General features: G+C 38.0%; 1 protein-coding gene across 1 annotated transcript; it reads left to right on the top strand.

The window, feature by feature from the left end:
- Positions 1 to 5,806: 5,806 nt before the first annotated feature.
- On the top strand, positions 5,807 to 7,669 carry LOC140226501 (uncharacterized). The gene has a single exon (XM_072306964.1). The coding sequence runs from the start codon at positions 5,807 to 5,809 to the stop codon at positions 7,667 to 7,669; it is 1,863 nt and encodes a 620-aa protein (XP_072163065.1).
- Positions 7,670 to 11,549: the final 3,880 nt, after the last annotated feature.

The raw sequence follows: 11,549 nt of genomic DNA, 5'->3' as shown, positions 1-11,549 counted from the left end.
TGTTGATGTCTGTAAATAGCTCATTTCTCATTTCTAAATTTGGAGTGGAACAGTGTCGAATCTCAAACTACTGAAGTCACTTGTTGAAACCGATGTGTTTCGAAGTGCCGCATCTCTTAAATGTGGTAAACCAAAAAGAGTGAGTAGAAGTTGTATATAAAACTCTTTGGAGTATAGTAAAGTTACCTAAATGTTTGATGTCGTTATTATAGATATCATGTTTGATTAATGTCAGTATTATTCATCGGATCAAGTATAACCTGATCAGCCTTGAAGGACTGTACAATTAACGTCAACCATACTTGTCATAGCTAAGTAAGAAAGTAAGAATGTTACTTGAGCTTCAAATTTTTCAATGTATAACTTTCATAATGTTTTGCTGATGGTGATGATTGTTATCAAACTATTATGACACACAATACACTCTCTACAATATTATTCTGTAGTTTAGAGAAAGATGCGTAGTGTTGGAGCGTGCAATTTCTTCATTCATATTCATTTTATTGATATCCTATAGTACCGTTTTGAACAACACACACTTTGCATAATGAGAATCAGATAGGCCTCGCCAGTATCGGTGGCACGAAGTGACCAGCTGAAAACTGATGTCGGACCACCAAATTTCCGTAATAGTTATTCTTTGAATGCCCGATCGGTGTAATGTAGGACAATTTTGTCAATCCGTTAATTGCAATACAAGCATCACAACACACGCATTCCAATAATCTTAATAAACACACAGTGCATAGCACTCGCTGTCGAGCGGAAGCTCGGTGGTCTAGTGAGACACTGTGTTTCCAGCAGAGGAAATACGTGTAGCTCATTTCTCTTTTGAAAATTTGGAGTGAAACAATGACGTATATCAAGCCACTGATTTCACTTCGTTGAAACGAAGGAGTTTTGAAGTGCCCCATCTCTGAAATGTGGTATACAAAAAAAAAAAAAAAAAAAAAAACATGAGAAACTGTATATGAACAATATTAAGAGAATTGAATTAACGGAATGCCTTAATTTGAATTCTTGTAGCAAAGCATTGCAAATATGTTTCATAAAAGTTATAATATTTATCGTATATTCTGATCGGTTTGGTAAGACTGTAAAACCAACTGTACAGTTGTAATCACTGAGTTGTCAAAGGTAAACAACAAGAAAAAAAAATGTAGCTGACTTTAAACTTATTAATATATATCTTTGAAAATGCTTTGGTGATGTTATCAAACTAATTCAACACACAATATTATTTGTAATTTACAGAAAGTTGCGTACTATTAGTTGTGGAAACAGTTTACTTTTTTCATTCATTTTCATTTTATTGATGTCCTTTAGTACAGTCCTGTACAACACATGATAGAAGAGAGCAAGACATTAGCGGTAGTCTGGTGCCCGCTGATAGTTGATATCAATAAACAAATTTCCAACAAGATTATACTTTGATGGCCTGAAAAGGTATGGAATTTTCAAAATAAAATTTTGAGTTCGTTAATTCTTTGGGTATAATAATATCATGCCCAAAGAATTAACGAACTTAAAATTGAAAAATATATATTTATAAAAATCGAAATAGTACATTGTACCTATATTCATATTTTTTCTTTCGCGCCACCAAAATTTCTGATTGAAAGATTTTAATGGCACAAACTGGTCTCCAGAGAAACAGGTTTATGTTGAGCTCTGTCATAATTAATCAGGGCAAAAAGAAAACTTCTTCATACCTGTAATTTGATTACAAATCTACAATAAAATTATTGATATTTCAGTGCATTTGCATTTTACTGAACTGTTTTTCTTTCTACATTTCTGATATTTCAATGTTTCGTTATAATCAATTATTATTGTCATTTAACATCGAGAAATCTGATCATTTATTCATCGCGTTGCATACCATTACTCATAGTCTTCTTTGTCCCTCCCCTCTCTCTCTCTCTCTTTCTCTCTCTCTCTAAAAAAAAAAAAACCAGAAACAATAAGGGTTCAGTGTAAATTCACCGGATGCATCTTTAATGAAATAAGTATGTTTCCCTTTTCAACTCGTTAGTTTGGTTAGTTCGTGTACTACTCCTTGCTTCTTCTGCCTTTGCAATTTGTATGTTTGTTGTTGTTTTTTAATGTTCTTATATGCTTGCAATTACTTGATACTTCACACTTTTTCTTCCCTGTGATTAGTATTATTTGTGGTGGCAAAAGTTCATTGAGAAATATATTTTGAGAACTTGGTCACGGAACCTAATCTATAGCACCAACTGTTGCTCCACTGAACAAAGAGCTTTAAATTCATCATTGCCAACCCTGACTACTCAAACTATTTAAAGCACGTTCTTTTTCTTGTTGTTGTTGGTTTATGACAAGAATGTTTTATTTTTTTCTGAGGCCTCACGAAACATGCCTTAATTCAAATTATTTAAAATATCAAGTACAAGTGCGTAGCTGCAATGCACTAATTGAATTCCACAATATTTGTATGGGAATAAGCTATTGATCGTGTATCTTTAAGCGACTGACTTTGGAACATTATAGGATATACAGGGATAGTCTATACCACACTAATTGGCACTCACATCCTCACAGACACGACCTTAATTCTTCTATTTTTAAATATTCAATTTCTACAACAATAATTTCCTGGAAAATACATTTTAAAGTTCGAATGTTCTCAATTCAATGCTAAGTCAGCACCTATTCACATCAAAAGTCTAAGATCTTAATAGGCCCCTTCACAATCTGAACTCCGCGTCGACGACTATACGGTATACTGACGTGAAGGGATCAAGTCATTTCCATTATATAGACCGAAATATTGTCTTTATAAGAACTAACTGTTGACGATCAGCTCGATCCATTTTACTGTAATTCAGTTTCGGCAATTCACTCTAGAAATGTCGCCAATCATAAGAATAAGAAAGGTGAGATTGCGATTGCATTTAGACAAGAAAGACGAGCAGAAAGCTTACGATGTATAGCTGTGGCCTCCTCTACATAGATGTTCGACTCACAAAAAGGAAACAAACATAACTTACATTCTGCTCTTTTTATTCTGCGCCTGACATGCCTTATTGTGGTGAACGATGGAGTATATCAGTGACAAAGCAGTGTTAGGTTTGCAACACAGAGCCAGTGAGTCATTGGTGTGAAGACGATACAAACATGATCGAACTGCACGTAGTATCCATCACACAGAGCTAATAATGATAATGATAACAGATAATAGATAATAGAAAATACTAATAATAATATTAATAATATGTATTACTATTACTACCACTATTATTGTCATTATTATTATTACTACTACTACTACTACTACTACTACCATAATTACCATTAAGATGGTGTAGTTCTGATTCATCCGGGTAACGATCAATAAAGGTTCAAAATGAAATCAATTCGTCTGGACTTTATGTTTTAATTCCAAGAACGGTTTCACGTCCGATCCTGGACGCTTCAACAGCTCGTCTGATTTGATGGCGGGAAGGCGTCGTTGCCAATCGGCGCAGACGCACTATCGACTTTATTGTTCGAAGTATTTCGACTATTGTTATCATCATTATCATTATTATTAGTATAAGTAGTAGTATAGTAGTGCTAGTATTTAGGTATTAATAAGCATTAAAGTAATAATCAGTGACAATGCCTTCTGTAGCGGGGTACCCTTTTTCGGTGGTACCACTGCTCTAACAGAGCGCCCTATCGTTATTAATGTATTACTACCCTAGCATTGCCAGCTACCCATGCATACCCCTTGATCAAGAGGGACATTGTGGGTGAAAATCTTGTCAAGAGTGTAAGCACTGGGCTGGATTCCATGTCGGGTCATCCGATTAGGAATCTGGAGTCTTATCTACTATTCCAGTGCCCCCAGTTCTTTGACGAATCAACAGGGAATTTCATATATCACAAGTATGTAATCATTGTTTACTTTTCATAATTAACTTTCCCTACTGTGCCTTGAACACATAGTCACGAGGAATGTGCAATTTGAACTTTCATTATGCGCTGTGATATCAGGTATACACTAAAAGAGTGTTTTGGATGCGGGGAAAACCCGCTTTTATCACGTGTCAGAGCGAGAAGGTCACAAAGAATACAGACTTTCCTCTGAAAGTTGGCCGGCCATTTTGGTGAGTGCTGGGTAGTACATATGTCTGTTGGAAAACATACTCTTCATAGGATCATTTTGCGTAGGTCGTAAAATTAAGACCACATTCAGTCTAATATGTGTTCGCACTTTCCTTCACGGTGATTAGACAGCAGATCATGAGCTTGTGTATACAATTTGTGCTTCGGAGTCAGACATAAATCGGCAGTATTGAACCCGGAAGTACAGCATAACTTGGTAAGTATTCTACTATACGAAACGATATCCACAATCGTGACGCATAACCACTGAATATGCACACAATTGTATGCCCTTGTGTTTTTTTTTCTCTCTCTCTCTCTTGTCAATAGGTTTCTGTCCCCGACTTTCGTGATTTTGTGAGCATGTTTAGTCCCACCTCCACACCTCTTTTTATATTCGAAATGCAATTGACAGTTAGGCAAACAGAAAAAAATGGTATATCAATCACCATGTAACAATATGCTGTAGAATAAAGATATTAATAAATGTCTCTTCTGTAAATAGATTAACGTCTATAACAATCTTATCACATATGTGCTAAGAGATTAAGAAATAGGATCATTATCGGAGAAATAAATGAACTTGGAAAGGTCAGACATCTTCGAGATTGCCATCCAGAACTGAGGATGATGCATTCTAATCACCGATAAAATGTTGCTACTCTAAATAATGAAAGCATCTCATCGAAGGCCTCCAAGACAACTTTAATAGTTCTAATAGAGATGGGGTTGATGACAGGATTATATGGTTGGAAAGGTATACAGGAAGCCAATAGTGGCAGTCAAATCTGTCTCATTGTCGCAAGAGCGTTTGTCTCTTTCCATGTATCCATAAAACTCAGACGAAAGAACATCGAATCAAAAGTGACTGTAGACCTGACTGCTTTCATTCACACGGGGGCAGGGGCTTAAAGGCCCTTTCATTCATACTCATATCCTTTCATTCACTTCTTTCTTGCACCATTTTGACACTGGAATATCCGAAAAAATATTTTCCCTTTGCCTAACTCAGTTCCTAACATATATGATAAATGAAAAAACGTACTTGCGGCCTTCCGTGTCTGCCATTAAAGGAAACCAGTATCTTCATTATGCAATGAAAAAAAAAATCTATAATACTATCTTCCGAGGATAAAGTTACTTTGTATGGATTGAAGGACACCTTGTTACACTTAATAGACCTACCTACAAACAGGTAAATTTACATTCATTGACATATGATTCTATCGTCTCTCATTTCGCTCACATAATATATATATATATATTTTTTTTTTTACATTAACCTGATATACTTTGATGAGTGTTGCAATACAATACAACTCATTCTTGTTTTACGAATTCTTCTTTAAGAGTATCAACGAGTAATATCTACTTTCATTCTATGTCGTCGTACGACCGGCCCACTCAATACGTTAATCCGATCTCCTCCAGTCAAATGAACCATGAATAAAGAACTTTCTTTGAACCCGAAAATAAAGCATCCTCAGTAAATATTATTAAAAGAAAGAAAACATTCACGCTTGTATCTTAGATAGTGCTTCATTATTTCGTTCGGTTTTGGGAATGCATACATCCTAACATCATGCTTCGAACGAACTTTCGCCTCTTCTATTAGGTAAATGCTTTTTTTAATGGTATTTATCGATGTTTTTTACCACTTTGTGTTTCTTTTGCTATCAGAGAAATAGAGACCATGGCAACGTTTCACCAGATCATCAGCCAGAATCTGAAATGCCCTATCTGTCTGAATCTTTTCAACCAACCTAAGTCACTAATATGTTCGCACACGTTCTGCCAAAAATGTCTTCGACGAATATCTCAAACTCAGTCCGACAAGGACACTATAAATTGTCCTATATGCAGGAGAGGAACACCCCTGCCTCGTGGAGATGTGGAGAAGTTACAAACAAATGTACCGCTAAGTTCTCTCGTGGACAAAGTAAAAATCAAGAATCCAACATGCACAGTTTGTGAGATGGACGATAAGTCACCAGCTGTGTCCTACTGTCAGGACTGTGGGAAATATATGTGTAAATCATGTGAGAAGGGCCACTCTATCTGGAAACCGTTCTCCAACCACGAAGTGGTGCCCGTGAGCGAGGTGCTCTCGGGAAAAGTTCCGCTTAAGATGCGACGGAAATGCAAGAAACATCCTAGCGAGGATGAGGAGTGTTTCTGCACGGGATGTCGGGAGTACGTCTGCTGTAAGTGTGGGATGTTAAGACACTCAAAAGCAGGACATGATATCGAAGAGGCAGCTATCCATGAGGAGAAATTGATGGAAAATATCAATGACTTGAAAAAAAGAGTAAGATCAAAGAAAACAACCATTGAAAACCATATCGATTTCATAGAGACACAACGTAATGAAATAGCAATTATGCTGAGAAAGCTTAATGAGGACATCGATAAGACGTATGAGGAATACATGCAGCTATTGTCAGCCAGAAGAGAAGCCCTGAAAATCCAGGTGAAACAATGGTCTCAAAAATTCGAGAGGAAATTCCAAGAGATGGAGATGGAGAGTCGGCATACAGTCAGTCACATGACCGCTTTGGAAGAGCTGGTAACTAATGGAATGAATGAACTGCTGGAGAAAGACGCTTTGTTAGCACACGACACGCTGTGCGAGAATTTGAAGAGCTTTCTGGGACGAGATGATCCTGACAACCAATCACCGAGAGGTGTGACAGAACGAGCTCAGAAAATTTCGTTCCGTAGATATGAGAAGGTCAATGAACCTTCTCTTGGAGAGTTGGAAGGTTACACGTGGGATGTCAGAGCAGAAGTAAAGCTCCCGAGCGGAAGAAGCATGGGCTGTATGACTTGTGCACCAGACGGTAAGATGGCGGTGGGTTCGTTGAACGGCAGAATCCATCTGTACCGCCCTGATGGCGAGTTACAGCAGACCGTGCTGAATGATGTCAGAGTCACTAACATTGGATTCCTGTCTGATGGTCGAAGTGTTGTACGTGATGTACATGGCAAGATGTCACTCTACACTCCACAATGGGAGAAGCTCGACGTCACGTTCGAGACGATAAGTTATTATGGAGGACGGGATGATGATCTAGCTGTTGATAGAGATGATAATATCTACGTTAGTTATTGGGGACTCGGTAAAATCCAGATGTTTACCCCACAGGGTGGCAAGGCTGTCAGAGATATAATGTTTGATGAATATGGTGGATATGGACCGTGCCAAATAATCTCCTTTCACAACACAGGGAATCTGATAGTGAAACATGCATCAGTTGTCGTGTGTATTGATAGTAAGGGGAAGGAGCCGAATGTGTTGAAGAAAGGGGACGTGATCATGTCGGATGCCCACCCAGCTGTTTGTCGAGATGATTCGGTCATTATAGCTTGGGTGAACAACTCTGAGGGTCTAGTCAGTATCAATCGATACACGAGTGATTTGAAGCACACTCACAATCTCATCACTGATTTCAAAATACAATGTCCATATCCAGGTTCGTACAATCTACAAGAGTTTGAGAGTGGTGAGATAGCTTTCTGCACTTCAAGCAGACTTTACATACTTGATGCCATTTAAGTGAGCTGTCATAAACGACATTTACGCAGTAGTATGTCAGAAAGAAGGAATCTTTGGTGTTATGTTTTAAGTGACTAAAATACACCTCGAAAGAAGTTCACATGTAGAATTGGGCTGCCCATGTGCCCGCCTACACATGTTAATATTTATACTCTTCAAAGGGACTTTAATCATGTAAAAAAGTTATGGTTTCCTGTCGATGAATGACAATTCCAAGAATGAGACAGGGCCAGTTACAACATTTGTTTTGCGATATTAGTGTTCTAAATGATACATCAGTAAACTTCGGGATGCTCCTCAGATGAAATCAGCAACAAAAGACGGGGGGGGGGGGGTAGAGTCTCACACTCACCTGAGCATAACCAGACCACCATTCTTGAATGCCATTACCGATGAACATTAAAAGTGGGCGGGGCAGCTCTGAGGGCTCCAGGGAGTATTATATGGAACTACAATTACCAATCTACTTATTCATATAGCACTTACTTAGATTATCACTTGTACTTCTAGAGAATACTATTTGTAAAGGTTCCTTTCATTTGGTGCAAATGTTTTCCGGACTCTTTCCAAGTCAAAATCCATGTTAAGTTTGATTGCTGTATGCTTGGTTAAAAGAATTCACTACATGTTATCTGCTTATAGGTCCTTATGGGTAGATATTTTCATGCTATCGAATAAAGACAACTGTTACATTGTGTTAATATGTATAATGTACATGACCGGTTACTGGAGTTCCGGAGTATTCTCTACCTTTACCTCACTCACATAATGATGTCATCACCGAAATGCAGTGTAGGGAGAATTCAAAACGCGGTTAATGATTTCGTATATAGACCAGGGACCCGTTTCATAGAATTTGTCATCAGTGACAACTGCCAAATTTCTATGACAAATTTCTCAGCCAATCAGATGCACGGATTTCAGTAGCTTGTCACATCTATGACAACTTGACACTGATGACAAGTTATATGAATCGGGCCCCTGAATTTTAAATGAACCCCCCCCCCCCAAAAAAAAAAAAAAAAAATACAACCCCTAACAATTTAGAGCGCTCCCCTCCCCCCCCCCTCCGAAAAAAAAAATGATAACGAACAGAGAATTATACTCAAGAAGATTGTTTTCAGGTGACAACATTGAAATCGAAAGATAGCACGCCATAGTAAAGAGAACTGTTGATTTATTCTTGCGGAATCAGCTTACTCGGCGCAACAGGTTATCACAATATCTAAAATCTAATAGAGTTTGCAAAAAAAAAAAAAAAAAAAAAACCCTGAAATCCTCTACTCAAATTGCATCGATGTATGGCAATTTGTCAATATGTTGCAATAGAAACATCTCGACGCAAGAATTTCAATAATTTGAATAAACATGTATTGGCCATTGCATGCTGTAAAGATTGAAACCACCGCTTGCTGTCGAACGGTAGGGAAGCTCGCTGGTCTAGTGGATAAGACGTCTGTCCACTGCACGAGTATGTTTGCCTATGATGCTTTTTTATCATGATCGAACACTGATCAATTCGGTAATTACTTACGTTGAATGTCGGGCAATTTGACAAGTAATTGCAATGAAATTCTCTATAATCGCTGCTATGTATTTCTTTTTCTATGTACGTTGACCCGGTGATTAGGAGACAAACTGGCCGATTTGTTTTGTGATTGAATCAAACTTGCTCTGTTCGAATTCATGTGTTATCATGCTCAATGGTGTATTGAGTGAAATTACAGTATCATCGAGGTATCATATTCTGTCAATGACCAGCAGTGTATTGGCATTCGTGAACCAAAAAAAAAAAAAAAAAAATACATCCAATCATTGCCCATCTCAGGATTAAAATATGGGAGTGAAGAGTAATATTATTCTCCTGTATCCGAACACTCGCCCATATTGTGTGTAGAAACACGCAGCCCGGTGATCAGCCAGGGAACAGAGAACATGATAATTCTCCATTTCAAAACACAACTGTGGTGTTGTTGTTAGTAGGGAAAGATGAAATGCAATTATTGTTTTGCCTAAATTAAAAAAAGACTGTTTGCAACGAGTGAACTTAAAATTGTAACTTCTTTTTTTTTTCATAAGATCACCACACATGATATTATCCAAACGAAATCAAATTTTGTCTCACAATTTTCTTTAACCTTTTCATTTCACCCAACCTCTATCAGCATCATCTCTATCTCTCTTCTTCACTTTCTGTTTCGTCCACATTTTAATTCGATAATGTTCTTTTCTTTCCAATGTCTGTAAATAGATTATTTCTCATTTGAAAATTAGGAAACAGTGACGAATTGTCACAGTGAAAGTGACAATTTTGAAATCCACACTGCTCTGTTTTGCTTATTTTTAATAAGTTGATGAGACTAGTATGTCAAACACATGTTTATTGGATTGCAACCAGGAGTAAACACCTGTATTGTGTATGAGTAGTGCCATTGATGGTGAACATGCTCAAATGCCATTGATGGTGAAACTAATTAACATGATAATGATTGAAATCTGTATGTCAGTGTAGTGAAGTCCACACTACACAGTATAGAGACTTGGTAAGGCTGAGTTCACATAGAAGTATACTATTCGGGTATTCGGGCTCGTTTTTCGAGGGCACGCGAATAGCTTGAATCGAACGATAGGATTTCCTCACACCGGTTCACATAGGAGGGCACTATTCGAAAGTACCGAATAGCTGCGAAAAGTATAGCAAAGTGGGAATCGAACTTGTTCGATTTTCTTGCAGAATCGTTTATGAAATAATGACACTTTTGGTCTGGATTTGCCCTTAAGCAAAAATAAGCATGTAGACTGACATTCTGATGCAGTTTAGAAATTGTTAATAAGATTTGCTGGGATGTAGGAGGAAGAAATCCTCACTGCATGGGATGGTGAGTTGACGGTGCGGGTGATGGTGTATTCGGTGCTCGAATAGCGAATACCGAGTACCGAATACCGAATACCGAATACTTCTATGTGAACACAGCCTAATACAGGTGTATTGAGAACTGGTTCTGGCTGGTTTGAGGTTGGCCATTTGGTTGTATCTTGGTAGAGGAGTGTATTAGAAGGAGTCAGACACACCCTAGCTGCCATGTTGAATGGACAGAGTTCTCCCGAGCTGTCACTTGTACATTCACTTATAAATTCATTGTTTTTCACCTAGTCCATTGTCTCTAGTGAAGAACAAAGTCAAGATAAAACTCACCGATGGTGACCAAAATTTGCTCGAATACAGCTTACAAACTGCAAAACCAGCTCCAACTCTGCTGGCAGGTTAGCAGCCTTCCTCAACCCTGTGCAGTAGTTTACAGCTGCTTAAATCAAACTTCTCAGACCAATTACTGTACATGTTGCAAAGTAGACTGTACCGTGTGACAGCTCTGAAGAACTCTGTCCACTCAACATGGCAGCTAGGGTGTGTCTGACTGAAGATCTATTTACCTCTGACTTTACACCAGAATTCAACTCTTTCTGATTTTCTACAATTTTCAAATTCAATTGAGCAGTTTCATTTTCAGTTTTCTTTAACTGTAACAGTTCTGCACGTTCATCTCTAGCTCTATTTCGCTGATCTGTAATGAAATTCTGCAACTCTTGACCACTCAGACCAAGCTTCTCTCCAGCTTCTAACAGCTTGGCCAACATCCATCTTGAATGATACAACTTTGACCCCAGAAAAATTACAACACAATTGGGTATGTGTAAGTAAACCAAAAAGTACTATGACCAACAAAGTATTCACTGTCCTACTACCCACGTGATCGTACATGGCATGTTTTGTCTCCCGGACGTGCCCCCAGCTCTGGAGAACTCTGTCCACTCAACATGGCAGCTAGGGTGTGTCTGACTCCTTCTAATACACTCCTCTACCAAGATACAACCAAATGGC

Source organism: Diadema setosum, chromosome 3 (genome assembly GCF_964275005.1).
Source record: "Diadema setosum chromosome 3, eeDiaSeto1, whole genome shotgun sequence".
Lineage (NCBI taxonomy): Eukaryota > Metazoa > Echinodermata > Echinoidea > Diadematoida > Diadematidae > Diadema > Diadema setosum.
This window is presented reverse-complemented; position numbering and strand designations above follow the sequence as displayed.

Excerpts from the sequence above, each read along its gene's own strand:
- LOC140226501 (XM_072306964.1), top strand. The coding sequence starts at position 5,807 with ATGGCAACGTTTCACCAGATCATCAGCCAGAATCTGAAATGCCCTATC.